The sequence below is a fragment of the Myxocyprinus asiaticus genome, chromosome 45, assembly GCF_019703515.2.
Source record: "Myxocyprinus asiaticus isolate MX2 ecotype Aquarium Trade chromosome 45, UBuf_Myxa_2, whole genome shotgun sequence".
NCBI classification, from domain to species: Eukaryota; Metazoa; Chordata; class Actinopteri; order Cypriniformes; family Catostomidae; genus Myxocyprinus; species Myxocyprinus asiaticus.
Window position 1 is genome coordinate 24,122,806 of NC_059388.1, and position 22,473 is coordinate 24,145,278.

The 22,473-nt window shown below is 37.4% G+C and overlaps 1 protein-coding gene across 3 annotated transcripts in view; it reads right to left on the reverse strand.

Annotated features, from left to right (window-relative positions):
* Nucleotides 1-22,473, reverse strand: part of LOC127434903 (SLIT-ROBO Rho GTPase-activating protein 1-like) — a 49,106-nt gene that overhangs the window by 6,140 nt on the left and 20,493 nt on the right. For 2 of the 3 annotated variants that reach the window (XM_051687962.1, XM_051687959.1), the window contains exons 6-19: nt 21,951-22,079; nt 12,581-12,802; nt 11,610-11,711; nt 8,731-8,928; nt 8,179-8,263; nt 7,939-7,966; nt 7,750-7,780; nt 7,589-7,649; nt 7,035-7,112; nt 6,336-6,470; nt 5,960-6,065; nt 3,192-3,416; nt 3,008-3,087; nt 323-500 (exon numbers count right to left, since the gene is read on the reverse strand). In XM_051687962.1, coding sequence (XP_051543922.1) covers nt 323-500; nt 3,008-3,087; nt 3,192-3,416; nt 5,960-6,065; nt 6,336-6,470; nt 7,035-7,112; nt 7,589-7,649; nt 7,750-7,780; nt 7,939-7,966; nt 8,179-8,263; nt 8,731-8,928; nt 11,610-11,711; nt 12,581-12,802; nt 21,951-22,079 — 1,658 coding nt within the window. The remainder of the gene's footprint in view (nt 1-322; nt 501-3,007; nt 3,088-3,191; nt 3,417-5,959; nt 6,066-6,335; nt 6,471-7,034; nt 7,113-7,588; nt 7,650-7,749; nt 7,781-7,938; nt 7,967-8,178; nt 8,264-8,730; nt 8,929-11,609; nt 11,712-12,580; nt 12,803-21,950; nt 22,080-22,473) is intronic. The other variant, XM_051687960.1, reaches the window with a different exon arrangement.

Consider the following 22,473-nt stretch of genomic DNA (forward strand, 5'->3'; position numbering starts at 1 on the left):
ACCATAGTTACCACAATTAATCTGTGGTAACATTTATTAGTCAGCAGAAATCATAAAAATATAAAATTAAACATACATGGATACACAGTTGGGATCTCGTTTTAAAATTAAATTATCAATATAATTATGATTTTATAGTAGTAAATGTAGCTATAGCAACTACGGTATTTCGGCAGAAGCTATGGTTACCATGGTAACATTTTGTAAAGGATGTTTTTCTTAAATGTAATAGAAACTCTAGATACATTTTCGCCAATTTAATATGCCTTTGTTGCCGTAAATGTGCTACACAGATGAAGAGTGTGTGTGCTTGTAAGCTCACTCCTGCAGTGAAACATATTGGTGTGGTATAAGTCCATCTATGCCGTTGTGTCGTCCCTCCCACCAGTCTTCAGATGCTCTCTGAAATAGCAGCAATGGGGCACCTTTTTTAAACGTCAGCTCCCGCCCAGAGCGACCCACATAGTCAAACTTGGCTATGGCCTCGACAGGCTCACCCTCTGAAAGAGAGACAGAGAAATTCATGACTTTTTGAAAGACTTAGTACTGTGTGGCTTACTAGAATATAATATATATATATATATGAGAAAATGTATACTTTTTAGGTCATGCTTTTATTTGTATCAAGGTGTTTTTACTGCTGAGTTACACACACACACACACACACACACATACAAAAGTTTATATTTTTTAAGTCAAAGAATTTCCATCAAACTTAATACAGTAATCTTTAAATTATGTCCATATTATGAATGAAGCATTTTAAATGAATAATAATACTATAATAATTCATATAAAACAAAAACAAAAAAATTACAATTTCAGTTAATGCGATTTATGCCTAGTTAATTTTAAAACATTTCATAAAGTTTGTATAATAATATTGTCTATTAAATATCTAAAAGGAAATTGCCATTATTTTGGCTTTCATCTAGTATAAAATAGTCGAACAAGAGATGTGTTAAAGTAAATGTTAAGTATTTAATAAACTTAATGAGATGTATAGGGTATGAACTTTTAAAGGTACATTCAGTCATTTTTTCCTCATTAAAAAAGTTGAACTCCTAAAGATATGATTTGTAATTTTGCAATATATGTAGGAAATCATGACCACTCACATTAAAATGAAGACTTACTTATCAGTAACCTTATGAAAGCTGTTTTATTCTAGATGGAGAGGGTCCGTACAGTGCATCCGGAAAGTATTCACAGCACTTCACTTTTTCCACATTTTGTTATGTTACAGCCTTATTCAAAAATGAATTAAATTCATTATTTTCCTCAAAATTCTACAAACAATACCCCATAATGACAATGTGAAAGAAGTTTGTTTGACATCTTTGCAAATTTATAAAAAAAATAAATAAAAATAACAATCACATGTACATAAGTATTCACAGCCTTTGCCATGACACTCAAAACTGAGCTCAGGTGCATCCTGTTTCCACTGATCATACTTGAGATGTTTCTACAACTTGATTGAGTCCACCTGTGGTAAATTCAGTTGATTGGACATGATTTGGAAAGGCACACACCTGTCTATATAAGGTCCCACAGTTAACAGTGCATGTCAGAGCACAAACCAAGCCATGAAGTCCAAGGAATTGTCTGTAGACCTCCGAGACAGGATTGTATCAAGGCACAGATCTGGGGAAGGGTACAGAAAAATTTCTGCAGCATTGAAGGTCCCAATGAGCACAGTGGCTTCCATCATCCGTAAATGGAAGAAGTTTGGAACCACCAGGACTCTTCCTAGAGCTGGCCACCCAGCCAAACTGAGCGATCGGGGGAGAAGGGCCTTAGTCAGGGAGGTGACCAAGAACCCGATGGTCACTCTGACAGAGCTCCAGCATTTATCTGTGGAGAGAGGAGAACCTTCCAGAAGAACAACCATCTCTGCAGCACTCCACCAATCAGGCCTGCATGGTAGAGTGGCCAGACGGAAGCCACTCCTCAGTAAAAGGCACATGACAGCCCGCCTGGAGTTTGCCAAAAAGCACCTGAAGGACTCTCAGACCATGAGAAACAAAGATTGAACTCTTTGGCCTGAATGGCAAGCGTCATGTCTGGAGGAAACCAGGCACCGCTCATCACCTGGCCAATACCATCCCTACAGTGAAGCATGGTGGTGGCAGCATCATGCTGTGGGGATGTTTTTCAGTGGCAGGAACTGGGAGACTAGTCAGGATCGAGGGAAAGATGAATGCAGCAATGTACAGAGACATCCTTGATGAAAACCTGCTCCAGAGCGCTCTGGACCTCAGACTAGGGTGAAGATTCATCTTCCAACAGGACAACGACCCTAAGCACACAGCCAAGATAACAAAGGAGTGGCTCCGGGACAACTCTGTGAATGTCCTTGAGTGGCCCAGCCAGAGCCCAGACTTGAACCCGATTGAACATCTCTGGAGAGATCTGAAAATGGCTGCGCACTGACGCTCCCCATCCAACCTGATGGAGCTTGAGAGGTCCTGCAAAGAAGAATTGGAGAAACTGCCCAAAAATAGGTGTGCCAAGCTTGTAGCATCATACTCAAAAAGACTTGAGGCTGTAATTGGTGCCAAAGGTGCTTCAACAAAGTATTGAGCAAAGGCTGTGAATACTTATGTACGTAACCATCCTGTTATGTGACACTTTCACTTATTGATTGAAGTAATCATGGCTGACTGTGAATACTACATTTCTACAATGGCATCTGAAACTGAAAACTTTTTATTTTAAATGATGCTGCATCCAAGCCGCTAGGTGTCAGTGTAAGTCCAAGATGTCACAAAGACAAAAGTTACTGAGTGCACCTTTAAAGTAATTTTGCAATTATTCATACTAATTTTATACTTTGACAAAGTTAAAAGATTGAAATCACATTTATTTAAACATGCTTATTTAAAAACTAATTTTGCTAGAACTTTTTTTTGAGTGTAAGATGGCTCTTGCCCCTGTCCAGATTCTGTGTAATGATGCAATACCATGTAAAATATACCTAGATATTTGCATGCATATTAATTACCCTCCTCACTCGTCTGTGTTTCTGTCCCACCATCCTGTTCTCCTTCCTCAAACGCTCCTGGTTCACTGTACGGACTTTCACTAAAAGCACAGCAGTATTTTAGAGAGTGTACCCAAAACACTGCAATCCACTCAGCATAATTAAGAAAACATACAGCATGCACACAAATACACACACATCTCACCAGTACTCAGTATTGCTCATGCATTTCTCATAAACTGGTCCCTCCAGCTCTTTGGTGTCAGGGAAGATGGTCTCATGGTGGATGATGATGGTTTTGATGATCTCATTGACGTGTGCCTGACATGAGACCTGGTCCAGGAGGTCCGGGGTGGGCATCAGAGTAGGACCAAAGCAGATGGCAAGGTTTCCGGGGTCCATCATGTTCTCATCACTGTACTGGGACAAACTATGGAGATAAATTGACCCAATTACTGTGAAATCCATCCAAAAACATTTTCTTCTGTATTCTGATTATGCTTGCTGAATTTTAGGATAGCAAAGCATCAACTGACAGAAAGGAAAGCTTCTTCTTCAATTACTTAATAAAACTTTAAAAATCTTCCCAAGCACCAGTAACTAGTTGATTTAAATTATATGCTGGATGTCTGATTTCTCTCGAGTGCACTGCTATAATTATGCTTTTTTCAATCAAAGTGGATCAGCCTCTCAAGTTTGTTGTGTATGAGTCATAAATTCCATATCGCACCTTTTCTCTTTGCACGTTTACCCATCCCTTAACACTCTCTTTCTCTCGCGCTCATTCCCTCTGTCTGTCTCACACCACCTTTCACAATCAGAGTTGGGATTGCATTTAATTTCCGGTGTGAAAACGGATGCTTAGTTTAGATGCCTTTCTCCTATTCACAGAGACACTTGAGCTTTGCTGTAAGAGTTGTGTGTACTGTATGTGTGTGTGTTTTTGAGAAGAAATATTGATGAATCTATAGAGTATACATAATGTAGGGTATATAAAGACAAGTGTTTATTTAGCTATTCTTTGGGGACAAAACAGTCCAGATAAGTTTGCTAAATCAAAACCTTCCCTTTGAGACATCCAAATGTCTCTTTGAGACATTAAAACTTGTAATTCATAAATTGAGGATGTGTCTAATGTTTGTGCATGTGTTTTGTATTGACTAACAACAGAATGTTCACCCAGGATAATAAATAAATTAACAAATAATAGTGCTTTTTCATTTACTGTCCCAATTTTCACATATATCTGTTACAATTATACAGCTGCAGGTTTTCTAAATGCAAACTCTGGCTCCTTTTAGTGAAATGTTACTTTTATTAATCCAACTTGTTTAACCCTTAAATGCATGGGAAATTTGTCAAACACTCTTACATATTCACAAATGGATCTACAAAATTCCCAAACAGTGTAGATTTTTCAAAATATTTTCAAGACAATTAAAAAAAATATAATATAATAAAATATATTTTAATTTTTTTATTTTTCATGTATCAAATCTAGAACAGGATTCATTACTTTCATAATACAAAATCTGCACATAAGATACACATGAATTACACATAAGTATTTTCTCAGGCCCTTATTGAGTCTATATAAATGCACAACTTACACAATTTCAGTAGTACACCCAAATGACAATAGTCATATCATACTGTTCATGTGTTAAACTTACTATAGTTTACTTCCATGTTGTAGCTTCATTAACTAGCAATGTCAAATGTAAATCAAGTCAATCATTGAAACAACAGCGCCATTTTGAGTAAGAAGTAGCATGTATAATATGCATCTGTACACCCATATGGAATACTAATAATTTACCATTGTTAATAATTCATTGACGCACAGAAAATCAATGTGATATAATATTTATTTGTATGAATATAGTACTCATTTGTCTTGTAATAAACAAATAAATAGGTAGCCTGTGATAGTAAACTTTTATGGAGGTGCAAAAAAACCACAAAAAAAAACAGCGTTGCTCTTCCGGGTGTGTCGCACGTCACTTCTCGCGTGAACATGCCAATGCCAATACGTCACACGGGAGACAGCGTGAACACACATACTGCTGCTAAACGGAAGCAATTGTTTATAGTAAAACAGTACTTAAATATTGATCTTTTTCACATCAAAAGTGATCGTATCGCTTCATAAGACATTAATTTAACCACTGGAGTCGTATTTATGACGTTAATTCTGATTGTCTGTGCTTTTTGGAGCATCAAAAATCGTGTTACCACCCACATCCATTTTAAGGACCTACTGAGCTGAGATATTTTTATATTATTCTTGAAATGTATTCTACTGAAGAAAGGAAGTCATCCACACCTGGGATGGCATGAGGGTGAGTAAATGATGAGAGAATTTTAATTTTTGGGTGAACTATCCCTTTAACCTGTACATTTTATTGACACATGTAATGACTTCTGAAGCATCAAAGATGTTCAAGGCAAAATTTAAAAGCTTTGGACAAAACATTTACTGAATAAATTAGCAAAAGTTATTTTAGGGGTAGGGTTTGGGTTATTCTAAATATAAATAAAATAAATATATATAATAAATACAATTTTATATTAAATTATTTATATTAAAACTCTATATTCTATAGTCAAATTATAATTAGCTGTAAAGCTGAAATGTTAAACTTTTTCTATTTAAATTGTTTCTCACATCTTAATTTGCTGAGACAACTATAAGTAAGCCATTTGTAGGTTAATTTTCTCTAAAACTGTAAACACCATGGATCTATGGCACTATAAAATTTCCTCTGTTTGTTTTGAATGACCCATCAGCCCGACACAACAACACTGACTCAACCAGTGGTGTGAGTTGGGGGCGGGGCTATCTGTAGGTTCCAGTCTGTGGCACTAGTGGCGCTGAAATTTTCACAATTAGGCTTTAAATAATAACAATTTAAGTCTATGGTACAGAATGTCCTCATTTAGACAGCCGTGTGCGTGTGCGTGTACACTCACTGGTTGAGGAATGCAAACAGGTATCTCATGACCACCAGTGTTGGTCGTGGTGTTATCATCAGTATTTTCCGGATGGAGAGGGCACGCTCATACAGATTTTCAGTTCCTGTTGAAGGCACATGAACAGACAAGTTCATAAACAAGGCCAATCAGAATTTCCCATGTGCTTAAACAGGCAGCACTCTTTACAGACACATGAAAAGACACCAGCTGTCCAAACTCCCCAGGAAACCCCAGTACTTGACACTCTGTCATTTCCTGAACGCTTGTACCACCATTTCTGTCATCCACCTTTCCTTCCTCTATCCTTCCTTGTACACATACATGCACATATGAAAACACACACATATGACTGCAGAGGAAAACAAGCACTCACGAATGCAGGCGATGAGATCATTGAACTTCTCCTTGGGGAAAAGCGGGTTGTCCAGGTTTCTGAAGTACATTTTCAGCACGCCCGCCACAGAGTTAATGTCATGGTTATTTTCCTCATCAGTCAAGGGGTCGTTGCCTGGGAAACAGTCACTAAGATAAGAGTGTATCCGTGGTGATGGATCTTTTAAATTAAAATCTGTGATTTTCACATTTGAATGAGGATCTGAGATTATAAAAAGATGTTGGCACTAAATAATAAATAATGACAGTTTTAATAAAATTGAATTGTGTTTGTCTGTATTCTGTAATCCCTCCTCTGAAGTTCAAAACAGTGTACGCAAATATTTGTTTCCCCTTAATATATGGTGTTACTTCAACTGCAGGCACTTTTATGTCCCAGTGGGTGAATTTATAAAAATTAACATTTCTAAACTTTTGTCTTTTTCTAACTAAGAAACTGGCCATAGCAAGACAAAAGAGTCAGCCATTTTATTTAAAAAGGATTAAAACGTCATTTCCAATACAGATTGTAATAAAAAAACACTACTTAATTTGAGATGGTGGTGAAAATGTTCATGAGGTTTTAGAAAAAAATGAAAGAAAGTGACAGAATTCTCCAGTGATGCATGTATATCCACTTTTGGAAACTGTGTGCGAAAAGCATGTTTTAAAAAGGTTTAATATCTAAAAGTCCACAAACCTCGTTCAAAAGAGTTCTTGATGTCATTGACTTCAACCTGTGAGCCCGAAACCCTGAAAATACCCTGATGTTGCAGACCTAAAAAAAATAAAAATAAAAATTGTAAAACACATTTTAGTACAAGTGAATACATGCATGTGTCTGTACTCATTATTTATTTGTATTTTATATCAGATTATATATATATATATATATATATATATATACACACATACATACATACACACATACACACACACACATACACACACACACACACACATATATATATATTTCTGTGGCAACAGACAAGTAAAGCATTTAGACAATACAAAATGTGATTCTGAAGTCAAAATATTATGTACATCTGATTTGCTGTTGTTAAATTGTATCATGTTTATCTGCATTTAAATCGGCCTTCTGCCATCCTACTCTCTAAATATTGGCGTCGCCAATTGAAAATGTTCAACCACTTATTGTCAACCACTAATAATTAGTCACACAAAATTAACCCGTTAAATCGACAGACCTAATATGTATATACAGTATATGTAGGCTATCAGTATATTCTTCACCGTATAGATTAATAAAGCGAATGCAGCTTTCCACAATCAAAGGGATAGCCTTCCCCGAGTCCTGTAAACAGACAATAAAAAAGCAGCCCATGAACATTGTAAACAGCATGTAAGTACAAGGTGTAAGTACACAGGTGTAAACTGAACACAGACTGTGTTACCTGGTGTCTGCTGTGAGAGTTTCGTCGTCGGCTAAATGATAAGAGAGAAATACAACTGAAACAAGTGATTTAGCATTCAAAAAGATCATGAGGACCTTTACAAATATCAAGAGGACCTTGTGATTCGGAATAGTATATGTAAAAAGGCCATTAAAGGAAGGTCACAGACATTTAGATGATGAGATATACCTGGTTGTCATGATGTCAGCTCTGTATCCTGTGGACAAAGACATTATTTTAGGTGACATTTGATTGGTCTGGTATTATCACAAGCTGTTATTATTGATGATTAGACAGTCTATTATAAATGACAAAGAGGCAAAACAGGAAAGAGTGAAAGAAAATGTGGGTGGATGGATGGATGGATTGATATACATATTGTATGATAAACAACAGGAGCATTTCATTTTGTGAAAAGTGCTATGTCACCTTCCGCTATGCTCCTCTTCAACATGTCGTGTTTGGCTTGCAGTTTAGCGATGAGATTGCTGCCTTCCAGATACTCCTTTAGTTTCTGTAGCCAAACAAATACACAGACAGTCAATAATAATCTAATTACACATGTAATTAATTATCTAATTAGTCATGGTCATCCTTCAGTGGCCATTAACTAAGTTTAAATATACTGACGTTGCTTCAGGCTAAGACAAGTCCATTGAACTGATGGTCACAACACTACAAATCTACAGCGTGGAAGGGACATCAGCTAATAAGTTTAAAGCAAGGAGGATTTCTATTCACTTTCATTGTATGGACAAAAGACGCAATGAATGTGAATGGTGACTGAGGCTCTCATTCTGCCTTACATCTCCCTTTGTGTTACACGGAAGAAAGTCATACGGGTTCGGAACGAACAACATTAGGGTAAGTAAATGTCAGAATTTTCATTTTTGGCTGAACTTGCCCTTTACAAATTGGGTTTCTAAAACTCCCAATTTGAGTGGTCTCTCTGTTATTGTGTGTGTGTGGGTCAACATTTACTGTGAAATAGAAGAGCTCGGTTTCCTGCTGGTTGGCGCGTTTCTTGGCCAGGCTGGGTTTGCTGAGGTAAGTGTCTGATACGCTGGATTTGACAGACTCAGTGGAGCGACTGTGTTGGAAGCTCTCAGACACATCATAGTCCTCCATGTTCACCATATCCTGGACAGTGCTGAGGGTGGCCTCTGACGTCTTTTTCACCTTCAGAGGGAATACAGAATAAAATGGTACAGAGATGTTATTTGTTGGTAATACCATGGTACTTTGATATATGACATGGTACTGAATGATTACCTCAGAATGGCATACCAACTACAATTTGTAAAAAAATAAATAAGTAAATAAATAAATAAAAATTGTCTTGTTTTCCCCTAAAAATATCTAAACATCCCTAAAACACTTTTTTTATGTTTTATTTTTATTTTTATTATTAACAAAATGAGAAATTAAAAGTGCGCTCAGTAATTTTACTTCTTCTGACATCTAGCAGTGTGGATGCAGCATCATTCAAACACAGTAGTTTTCAGTTAACAATTCCATTGTAGAAACTCACTATTTAGTCAGCCATAATTAATTTAATCCATGAGTGAAAGTGTCCAATAACAGGATGATTACTGAGAATAAGAGAGTAGTCCTTGGCTGGTCATGTGATCCTAACATGTCAGCCCCCATGAGGGGACCCTCTCCATGTAAAATAAAACAGCTTTCATATAAGGTTACTGATATGACAGGAGTCTCCATCTCATGCGAGTGCTCATGATTTGCTCATGATTTTATACACTGTATAAGATTCTTTAGGAGTAAGTGCATCTTTAAGCCTTGTTTTCAGATAAATCTAACAACACTTATCAAAGTTTATTTAAAACTAGAAAGAACTATTTGCCAGTAGGATAAAAAGAAATCGTAATTTAAAGGGAAAGCCCACTGGCAAAGAGTTTTTCCTTGTTTAAAGCAAAACAAACAAAGATATGATCGATATTTTACTTTATATATATATATATATATATATATATATATATATATATATATATATATATATATATATATCACACACACACACACACACAACCGGTCAAAAGTTTTGAAACACTTACTCATTCTTTATTATAATTTTTTTTTCTTCACATTTTAGAATAATAGTAAAGTCATCAAAACTATGGAATAACATAAATGGAAATATGGGAATCATGTTGTGACTAAACAAAATCCAAAATAAATCAAAACTGTGTTATATTTTAGCATCTTCAAAGTAGTCACCCTTTGCCTAGATTTTGCAGACATGTACTCTTGACATTTTCTCAACCAACTTCTTGAGGTATCACCCTGAGATGCTTTTTAAACAGTATTGAAGGAGTTCCCATCTATGCTGGGCACTTATTGGCTGCTTTTCTTTATTATTTGGTCCAAGACATCAATTTAAAAAACTTATAATGAAATAAATGAATATGGTGGCACAATTATATTTTTGTCTACAAAACTAATTTCAAACATTTAAGCATACGCCTTCAGATCAAAAGATTTTTAAGATCATGAGAAACATTTCAGTCAAGTGTTTCAAAACTTCTGACTGGTCGTGTGTGTATGTGTATATATATATATATATATATATTTTTTTTTTTTTTTTTTTTTTTTTTTTTTTAAACAGTATATATTTAAATATATTATAAATATTATATAAATACATTTTGTATACAGAAAATATATTTTACTGAAAAACAAGACAAAAATATTGAGTAAGGAAATGCTGTGAAGTTTATTGCAGTGAAGTAGTTTGCTATATACTATACACATTTTTATATACATTATGCATGAAATGTATTGACCAACTATATATGCCTAAAAGTGAAGTATACAATCAAAGTACGCTGCATCGCACAATTCAAAGCCCTTCAATTCAAGTATGCTGAATAAACCTGAAATGATATTCAGATTTTTTAAAAGCCATTTCACATCTCCTCCTTGATTTGATTGGACTGCCAAAAATTAAGCAAAACTTTGATTAAAAATAAAAAAGCAAAATAACTACATTCACTTCAGACATATCTAGATGCCACAATTAAACATGTAAAAGTGCAAGGTCATGTGGCAATAGAGCATACAACTATTTAAATCATTGATCATTGCATAGTGCAAACTGTTTCATGTATTTAATAAAACAGGCCCTTCAACGATCTTAAATATAGTCACTTTCAAAGGCAATCTAGAAATAGAAGACAAAGTTGTACTGTAGTGATATCATGGTACAGTGTTGGTATCAGATGGTAAAATGGTACTTTGATATATTTTTGATTAACATTTTCATTTAGCATGGTATATGAATGGTCCTCCAAGCTGTTTCAAGGAAAACTATTATTTATTTTTTTACCATGGTACATGTCCAAAAATATGATAATGTGGTACTTTTTTTGTTAGTAACACTTTACATACTCTAATCAGGAACTGGTCTTTAGCTATCTAGAGAAGGAAGGACATAGAAATATCATGCACACACATCTGCACACCTCTGTCTGCACAGTCTATACTCTCTGCAGTAATAGAGCATTCATCAGCACCACTGTAATGTTCTTCACATGCTGAGAGCTGCAGGAAACAGCTGGCCTGCCAACAACCAGCCATAAACAACCTCACAACTCCAACAGGGACAGAGAAGGAAACAATATGTATGAATGTGTTTGTGCCTGTCACTGTGAAGGAGAGTGCTGGTATGCATGTATACTGTAGTACCTGATGAAATGGAGAGAAGGAATGAGGGAGAGAGAGAAATGGAGAAATGAAGGTGTGTATGGTTGTCAGTTCATTCTTTATCCTAGTGGGGAAACTGCAGCTGCCGATGTGCTCATTCGAGAGCAAGGGATTGTGTGTGTGTTGTGTGTGTGTCTCACCTCCTCATTTTCGATCTTCAGTGTGGAGAGGCGAGACTGCAGCTGTTGGAATCGGAGAAGGAGCTCGGCTTGCACCTGAGGCAGTGCCGTGATTTGACTCACCTAAAACATCCACACATATTTATTACTGAAACCTTTGATCAAAACAAACAATCTTCTACATTTGATATATTAAATTGGTCATTTAAAGGGAAAGTTCACCTAAAAATGAAAATTCTGTAACCATTTACTCACCCACGTGTTGGTCCAAACCCATAGGACTTTCTTCCATGGAACACAAAAGGAGACTATTCACCTTTCTTGTATGGAAAAAAAGATGCAATGAAAGTAAATGGTGACTGACACTAACATTCTGCCTAACATCTCTTTTTGAGTTCCATGAAAGTCAGTCAGTCATACAGGTTTGGACCAACATGAGGGTGAGTACATGATGACAAATTCATATTTTTAGGTAAAATATAACCACATCAGAATTTATTTATTGCATATGTAATAAAATGTAAATAATTACCCCCTGGATTTGATTTTAAGAGGCATTTGTTTTTTTTACATTTATGAAGGCATTTTTTTCTAAACATATAAAAATAATACTGTCATTCTTTTATTCAGAGACTCAATTAATCAATTAATTAACATAAAAGATCTCAATCTGAATAATTAAACTGAGAATATATTTCCTCCTACCCATCAGATTAACTCAAATCATATTTTATGTGATAATGTTTATAACTAGGCTTAGAACTGGATATTAAGAACTATATCAAATATTTTGAATTAAAAAAACAGAAACTGGAGCATTTTTTGTCCTCACATTTTGAATTTCAGGGGCATTTTTGTCACTTCTGGGGGCATTTTTGCCCAAAGCCCCCTTAATTTCTGACCCTGGTCCCTTGTTCCAATGCAAAGACTAAACTAGATTTTGTGTAGCTTTTTTCCTAATTGTGTAGTTTGGACACTAGGTGGCATGTGACCTGGTCTCCCAAGTGTGGTTGAAAGGTGAAGCGTGCTGGAGGAGTGAATGCTGTGGGGTGAGTCTCCATAAAGCGCTGCCGGTCACTGCCAGGATCCAGCCCCTCCACGGCCCCCTCTAAAATATCCAGGCCCTCGTGCCGAGAGGTTTCCAAGCTGTATTCTGCCGACAAGTAGGTCCGTAATGCCCTGCTCAGGCCCGCGTGGTAACCAAGGTCACAACACTGTTAAAACACACGTATACACACAGATTTTCCACAGTGAATGGATTTGTGTAAAGCTGTCACTCAAACAAATTATGACGGATAAACCATTACTTTCAAGCGTTTATCTAGAAATTATCCTCCCCGGCTTTTGTTCTCAGGGTTAATTTGAACAATTCTTCATCCAGGCTTTTACTGTATCTCACATCCCACCCCCACACACTCTCTTCTCTCTCTTTCACCCACCCACATACACTACTCCTCCTGCTGTCTTTATCTCTGTGTGAGCAGGTTTAACCTCTGTGAAGGTCACAGGGCGCAGCGCTCCGATTGACCAGATACTGCTGACCACGTTCAGCCTGCTGCAAACTCTAATGAGCAAAACACCAGACACAGCAAACACTGGAGCACAGACGGCATATGTGAGGAATAGCTCCTATGTGGAATCTCTTGCCCACTCTGCACACTTGATTTAGTGCGTGTATGTGGTTAGTATTGAATGGAATCTTGTAGATTTTGTCTCTGTGAGTTTCAAATCCTCAGATGTATTTGAAATGGCATACTACCTACTAATTTTGAAAAACAATTATGTAGTATTCATACTATTTACAGTATGCAAATGTTTTATAAGGATTGATGACCTAATACCACTTATTTGCCAAAAAATTAAGTATCCAACCAGATAACATGCATGAGATAATATAACTATGTTCAGAATAGCATTCTACCATTATATTAGTACCGTTTCTGCAGTACATCAAGATACAAGACTGCACTGCGGATGGCCGCCACAGTGTGGAGCTCTCCAGTTATTTTGTTGTTTTTGTTTGTTTGTCCTGTGTTTAGTCATTTTTTTCCAATCAGTTTTACCAGTGACGAACTGCTGAACATTCGGAAGCACATCCCAGACAATCCTTTCCTGATTTTTGACTATTCTGACATTTTGCTGGACATTTTAGTTGGAGGCACAGCTGTGTTGTTCAAGCATGCTATGCGACGCAAGCGAGGGAAGCGAGCCGGTGCGCTGGTCAAGTTTCGACAGTGCGACTTTCGAACAGCGCTGCCGAGTATTCATCTAGCAAATCTCCGCTCTCTTCCTAACAAAACAGACGAACTACATCTTCTCATCCATACAAACTCTGCTGCCTTGTGCTTCACAGAAACCTCTCTGAGTGAAGCCATTCCAGACAGCGCATTACATCCACCGGGCTTCCAGCTGTTCAGAGCGGATCGCATTGCGGAGTTAACGGGGAAAACGAGAGGTAGTGGAACATGTTTTTACATCAATGAAAGTTGGTGTACAGATGTAACAACGTTAAAGATGATGTGCTGTCCTAATTTGGAAGTGCTCTTTATCAACTGTAAGCCTTTCTACTCGCCACGGGAGTTTTCCTCGTTTATTCTGGTGAGTGTTTACATTCCTCCACAAGTGAGCTCACAGATACTGTAACATCATATATCAGTTTTCTGTGAGGATATATGCATTCCTACTAGGACTTATTTAACATTCAACAATGACAAACCATGGTTTACAGCAGAACTCAGGCAGCCTCGTCAGGCCAAAGAGGATGCTAACAGAAGTGGGGATAAAATCTTGTGTAATCAGGCCAAAAACACACTGAAAAAGGAAATTAGAGTGGCTAAAAGAAGCTCCTCTTAGAAGCTGAAAAACAAGTTTTTAGCTAATGACCCTGCATCAGTGTGGAGAGGCCTAAAAGACATTAATAACTACAAGACACCATCCCCCAACACTGTAGGGAATCACCAACTGGCTGACGACCTGAATGTGTTTTACTTTAGATTTGAAAAGCCCATTCTCACACCCCACACCTGCTCTGACTTTCACTTTACTCAAACACCAACACCTCCTGCAACCACCCTCCTCCCCCCTTCTGCTACTCAACCTGCACTTAAGATCTGTGAAGAGGATGTGTGCTGGGTCTTCCAGAAACAATAGACAAGGAAAGCACAGGGCCCAGATGGTGTTTCTGGCCATGTGCTTTTAACAGAGTGAGTTTCACCCACTTGTCTAAAAGCCTGTGCCATCCAGCTGGCCCCCATCTTCACACAGATCTTCAATACATCACTGGAGCAAAATGCGCCACCATTATCCCAGTCCCAAAGTAACCCAAGACTGCAGGATATAATGACTACAGACCTGTTGCTCTGACATCTGTGGTCATGAAGTCATTTGAGAGATTGGTGTTGGCCCATCTGAAGGACATTACTGGACCCTTTCTGGATCCACTTCAATTTGCTTATCGAGCAAACAGGTCTGTGGATGATCAGGTCAACACAGGATTACATCATATCCTGTAACATCTGGACAGACCAGGGACATATACAACAATCCTTTTTGTGGACTTCAGTTTGGCTTTCAACACCATCATCCCAGCTATTCTCCAGACTAAATTAACCCAATTCTCTGTTCCCAAGTCTATCTGTCAGTGGATCACCAGCTTTCTGATGGACAGGCAGCAGCTAGTGAGACTGGGGAAATTCACTTCCAGCACCTGTACAATCAGCACTGGTGCCCCCCAAGTATGTGCGCTCCCCACTGCTCTTCTCCCTGTACACATATGACTGCACCGCCAAGACCCCTCTGTCAAGCTCCTCAAATTCGCAGATGACACTACTGTCATCGGCCAGATCCAAGTCTGATGACGAGTCTGCATACAGAAGAGAGGCTGAACGGCTAACTCACTGGTGAATTTAAAACAACCTGGAGCTGAACACGCTCAAAACAGTGGAGATGATTGTCAACTTCTGGAGGAACACCCCAGCATCGACACCGCTCACCATTCTAAACAGCACTGTGGCAGCAGTGAAGTCACTCAGGTTCCTGGGCTCTACCATCTCACAGGACCTGAAGTGGGAGACCCACATTGACTCCATTGTGAAAAAGGCCCAGCAGAGGTTGTACTTCCTTCGCCAGTTGTACTTCCAATGCTGTGTGGGCGCTGCACTGTGGCGACCTGTTGTAGCAGTAATGTTGTTTGTATGATTGTTCATCGATTGTTTGTTTAGTTTGTTAGTGTTACTCGTTTGTTTTTATGTTTTTATTTAACATTTATTTTGAGCCATCATGATACACTGCAAGTTTGCCTCTTATTTGGCTGTTTTGCTACTCCTTGGATATTCCGCGGGAATGGAGAGCATCTCCAGTACAGCCAGGACTTTCTTATGGCATATCATGATCTTGATCATGGAGTGCTGGATCAAACCCTTGACTTGCCTATGGAAATTCTAAGGTCAGACCTTTCTTCTGCAGGCACAGAAGGTACTACCAGTCAGAAGGTGAGGAGGAAAAGGGGAAAGAAGTGGGGAGTGCGGCAGAGACTGCGTAAACAGCGATTTACTCGCATTCCACTCCCTTCAATAATTCTAGCTAATGTTCAGTCTCTCCGAAATAAAGTGGGTGATCTACAAGCAAAGGTTCGATTTCTCTCGGAATACAGGACTGCATGTGTTATATCCTTGACTGAGACTTGGCTCAAAGAGCATGATTTAGACTCTGATCTCAAAATCCAGGGCTTTGGTGTCCCAATGCGGATGGACAGAGACGCCGTTGTGACTGGAAACGTCTTGGGTGGAGGTTTATGTATTTATGTTAACAAATGTTGGTGCAAGTCTGTGATTTTGAGGGAATCTGTGTGTAGTCCTGACATTATATTGTTGTCAGTATCACTTCGTCCCTTTTACTTGCCTTTTACTTAGTTTCCACAAATATTCATTTCTGTTGTTTACATCCACCCAAAGGCTAATGTGAAGAATGTATCTGATATTTTATGCAAAATGGTGCATCGGCTGTAGAGTATTTCACCTGACACACCTAACATTGTGATGGGAGATTTTAATCACTGTAAAATGGAGAAATCACTCAGCCACTTTTATCAGTACATGGACTGTCCAACTAGATGCAGAAAGTATCTCTGTTATGGGTCCATTAAAGGGGCATATAAGTTGTCTTTAAGAGCCCCTCTGGGCCTGTCTGACCATTATGCAGTTTACCTGGCTTCTGTTTACAAACCTGTTTTGAAAAGGGGGGAAACAGAGAAAAGGTTAGTTCCTGTGTGGTCTGATGATTCGATTCAAGGCTTGATTGGTTTGTTTTGATTGTACTGATTGGAAATGTTCAAGTCTCTATGTATTGATTTGGACGATCTCATAGACTGTTACTGCTTACACTGTATTTTGTGAAGACTTGGTCGTTCAACAGAAACCTTGTACAGTATTTCCGAATACCAAGCCATGGATCACAAATAAATGTTAAAAATGTAATTAAATGTAAGGAATACTTATTTTAAACAGGGAGGTAGCATCAGAAACAAGTGAGAAATTAAGTACAATTAGCTAAATTGTGTTATAAGGAAAAGGTAGATACTTTGTTTATAAATGGAAAATCTCATTTAGCCTGGGATGCAGTGAAGTCTATCACTGATACAAAACAGAAGACTAAAAGTATTGATTTAGGAACTCGGTCATGAACTAGCAGATGATTTTAATTTATTTTATACTCGATTTGACACTCATGATTTTACATCTGAATTTTCTGATTATAATGGGAATTCAGTGATTCCAGACACTTCTGTCCAATTTCAATTCAATACAGCTGATGTTCGGAAATGTTTTAGTCAGGTTAAGTTTGAGAAAAGAGCCCAGGCCCTGATCTTATTGGTGGCAGACTGCTGAGGAACTGTGCAGAGCAGCTTTCAGATATTTATTCATTTATTTTCAATAAATCACTAAAGTCCCTCATCTTTGGAAAGATTCCATAGTAGTTCTAATTGCTAAGAAAAGGAATCCTCTTTCTTTTAATGATTACAGGCTGGTGGCACTTCTTTATTGATGAAGTCTTTTGAAAAAATAGTCAGGAAAGATATCTTAGCCTTGACAGAGATCGCACTTGACCCTTGCAGTTTGCATATAGACCAGGTACAGGAGTGGAAGATGCTACTTGTACTTTGCTAAATATGGTTTTGAGGCACCTGGATGGGACAAAAAAATGATGTACGCTTGCTTTTTATTTATTTTTCTTCCACTTTTAATTGTATTCAGCACCATATCCTAGCAAGAAAAGTTATTGGTAATTTTCATTTGGATTTTACAATTGTGTTGGTTGGTTGATTTTTTAACTAATAGCACACTGTGTAATTCATTGGTGTCTTCCACTGGCTCGCCACAGGGCTGTGTTCTGTTCCCTCTACTGTTTTCTTTATATACCGATGATTGTCGGAGTAATTTTGAGGAGAGACACATTATTAAATTTGCAAACGATTCAGTCATTGTGTCTCTCCTCAGCGGTAGATCATTTTATTCGATGATGTGATGCTTCATTTTTAAATATCAATGTTTCTCCCATTTTCTCCCCAATTTGGCATGCCCAATTCCCAATGCGCTCTAAGTCCTCGTGGTGGCGTATTGACTCGCCTCAATCCGGGTGTGCAGAGGACGAATCTCTGTTGCCTCCGCGACCGTCAATCCGCGCATCTTATCACGTGGCTTGTTGAGCATGTTACCGCTGAGACCTAGCGTGTGTGGAGTCTTCACGCTATTCTCCGCGGCATCCACGCACAACTCACCACGTCCCCTACCTATAAAGCGAGGACCACATTATAGCAACCACGAGGAGGTTAACCCAATGTGACTCTACCCATGCTAGCAACTTACTTGCTGAGCTACCCAGGCCCCAAATATCAATGTTTCTAAAACAAAAGAGATGTCCATCAATTTCCATAAAAATCCGGCACCTGTCGTGCCTGCTTGGACAGGACAGGACATAGAGGTGGTCAAGCAATACAAATATTTAGGTATAGTACTCAATGACAAATAAAATTGAAGCAAACACTGATGTCATTAGAGGGAAAGCTCTTCAGCACATGTATTTTCTGAGGAAACTTCGTAGTTTTAATATGGATGTCTCTTTTATGAAAATGTTTTACACTTGTTTTATCGAATCTGTCTTAACCTTTTCCATTACATGCTGGTATGGAAATCTTAATGTAAAGAATAGGGGTAAATTGAGTAATATAGTTCAAATGTGTAGTAAGATAGTAGGGACTGACTTAAGTAATATTATGCAACTTTACGAAACAAGGGTGACTAGGAAGGGCCGGTCAGTCCTTTCTGATGTCAATCACCCACTGTTTACTGAATTTCAATTGCTTCCCTTGGGCCGGAGATTTAAACTCCCTTTCTGTAAAACAAATAGATATAGGACTTCTTTTATCCCTGTAGTGATATTGTTTTTGAATGGCTCATTATAATGCAAGTCAATTTGTGTGGGTTGTGTTGTTGTACATGAGTGTGTATACTGCTGCCTACAAAACAAACAGCCTTTTAAGGACAATAAAGTTGAGTAACTGTCTGGTTTGGTTCAGCTACGAAATCAGACATCAGAAGACTACAAAGGACAGTTCGGTCTGCTGAGAGGATTATTGGTTGCCCCCTGCCCTCCCTTCAAGAACTGTACAATTCCTGAGTGAGGAAAAGGGCTGGAGAAATCACTCTGGACACCATTCACCCAGGCCACTACCTTTTTGAACTGTTGCCTTCTGGCCGGCGCTTCAGCGCACTGAGCACCAGAACTGTAAGGCACAAGAACAGTTTTTTCCCTCTAGCTATCCATCTCATGAACAGTTAAAACTGCCCCATTGAGCAATAATTAATGTGCAATACACAGCTTAGTCTATTTATATTTATCTAACACATCCTACCTCTTCTGCCATTACAATTCCCTTGCATCTGGGAGCAGATTTGTACATATATATATATATATATATATATATATATATATATATATATATATATATATATATATGTGTGTGGGTGGGTGTGTGTGTGTGTGTGTGTCTACTGTGTATTTCTATATATACTTATATTTTTTATTATCTTTTTATTTTTATTCTATTTTTTTTATTATTTTTGTTTTGTTGATGTATTGTATTGTACACTGGAAGCTTCTGCCACCAAGACAAATTCCTTGTATGTGTAAGCATACTTGGCAATAAATCTCATTCTGATTCTGATATAGTACGTATACGGTGCACAGTATGCACATTTTCATTATGCATGGAATACCTGGATACCCTACTACATTTGCCAAAATGCAGAGTCTACATCCAGAGAACATGCATAAGACATTCTAGCTATGTTCAGAATAGCATAGCACCATACTACTAGCACTATTTGTGCAGTATATAATATGTATACTGTGCACAGTTTGCAAATTTTCTGTATGCATGGAATACTTAGATAAACTACTACACTTCCACAATGTGTAGTAACATACATGAGATACTCTGGCAATGTTCGGAATTGCATACTACTTGTACTATTTCGCTGTATACTATAGTGTATACTAATAGAATGTATACTATTTATAATACGCACATTTTCTTTATGTAAAGAAAACTTGCATGACCTATTAAATTTGCCAAAATGTGCACGATTCTGTACAACCACAGCATACACATGTAATACTGAAGCTATATGTGTAATAGCATGCATAATGTGCACATTATGCACTTTTTCTGTATGCACAGAGTACTTGGATGTCCTACACAGTGTTGGTTAAGTTATTTAAAAATAATAATCCACTACAAATGACTAATTATTTCTCATAAATATAATCATATTACTTTACTAATTACTTCATTGAAAAAGTAATCACATTACTAATTACTTTACTTTTTAGTTACTTTCTAAAACACTTTTCCGCTCAACAATTTCAAAAAAAGTCTATATTTCTTTCTTGTTCATTGTTACACACAAGACATACACTCAGCACCTCACATTTCTCCTTCACAATGACTCATTACGGGGCCATAATTCATGCATTCTACATAAATAATATACTAGAAATAAGCATAACCCCATTATGTACTTAATTGAAAGTCATTAACTGTAATCTGATTACAAGCATTTAAAATGTAATGCATTAAACTAATTTTTTGACAAAAGTAATTAGATTACAGTAACTAATTACTTTGTAATTGGATTAGACCCAACACTGCCTACACATTTGCCAAAATGTGCATTATACAACTGGAGAACTTGCATGAGATATTCTGGTTGTGTCTGGATTGGAATACTACCAACCTACTAGTTCTTTTCTGCAGTATATAGAATATACAGTATACTGTGCACAGTATGCACTTTTTCTGTATGCATGGAATATCTGGATGATCAACTACAATTTTCAAAATATGCAGTCTATATATACTGTATATACAGTATACTGTATGTTTGGAATGGCATACCACCATACTACTAGTACCATTTTTACAGTATATAGCATGTATACTGTGCACTTTGAATACTGTAGGAGAAGTATATAAAAAAGCACACTGCACATAATACTGTATTGCATAATGCAATATGCTTCACTTGACCTTCCATTTCAAGACAGACAAATGAGTAGAAAGCAATATCAACTGGGATTTTTGCATATTTCCTTGACTCATTATTTGATTGGAGTGCCAAAAATCATTTTCATACAAAACTGGATTAAAAATGCAAAATGAACACGTTCATTTCTGAGACAAAAACTGGACGCAACCAGCTGAAATAAACATCTTTTTTTTTTTTTTTTTGGAACAAGTTAAAATTCACATATTTTTAAATACAACTCCAAAAGTACATGTATTTTTGCATTTATTTATTAATTTAAAGGGGCAGCATGCTATGTACCAAAACCGAAAAACCCATTAAAATTTTTTTTAAAACATGCATGTGAGGTCATGTGACAACAATGTAGCATACTAACATTTAAAACCTTTAGTGCATACAGTACTGCATACTCTTTCACATACTATTTTTAAATATATAGTAGGCAATATACAGTATATTGCACAGTAAGTAGTAACTACTTCCATTCCAAACATAGTCTCTGTTCTTGCTATTGTTTCACAATGTGCTAACGTGTGCTTGTAATTAAAGGCTTAGTCTCCCATCCTCCCTGTTAAAGGGTGCGTTTGTGTCTAATTAAAAGCAGTGGAGGCTTCCTTAATTAGTGATTATTAATCAGGACTATAATCCATTAATGTGCTTGGTAAAAAAGCAAATAAAAGAAACCATAACACCATGCCCTTCATGCAGCAGCAATTTCCTGCCGCGGATTCACAGTCTGCATGAGCAACAATATTTGTGTTCCAAATCAGATACTCACGTCAATCAAATGCGACAGGTCGCTGATGTAATATTTAAACAGAGAGGCGTTGGTGGCCTCCAGAGTCAATAGATACTCGTTCCGGGCCTTCATAACCTTCAGTTTGTTCTCCGAGTACTTGGCTTGGCGCTGGGGAAAAAAAAGATACAGGAAGACGGGGGATTGAAGGAGAAAGGAGGACAAAGTATTGAGTAAGTGCACTATCTCCATCAAGCCAGAAGATTAAAATGTTTTTATCGACAGACTATTGACTTTCTTGTATCTAATGCTTGTGTGTTAGCACAGTAAATCTTGGCTGCGTCTCTGTGATTTGCAATTGCTCCTTTAATAAAGATGTTCAGCAGCTGGTAAAACACACAGACCTTTCAAAGCAAAATTATTATTAAATCAAGCAAGAATCCTTATATAATGGAGGGGTTTTCAACCTTTACAGAGCCTATAGTTGTTCTTTAAAGATTGTGCACAGCAATGCACAGCAGCTGGGTGAAAAGATGTTTTGCATCCTAGTTGTAACTATTTAATG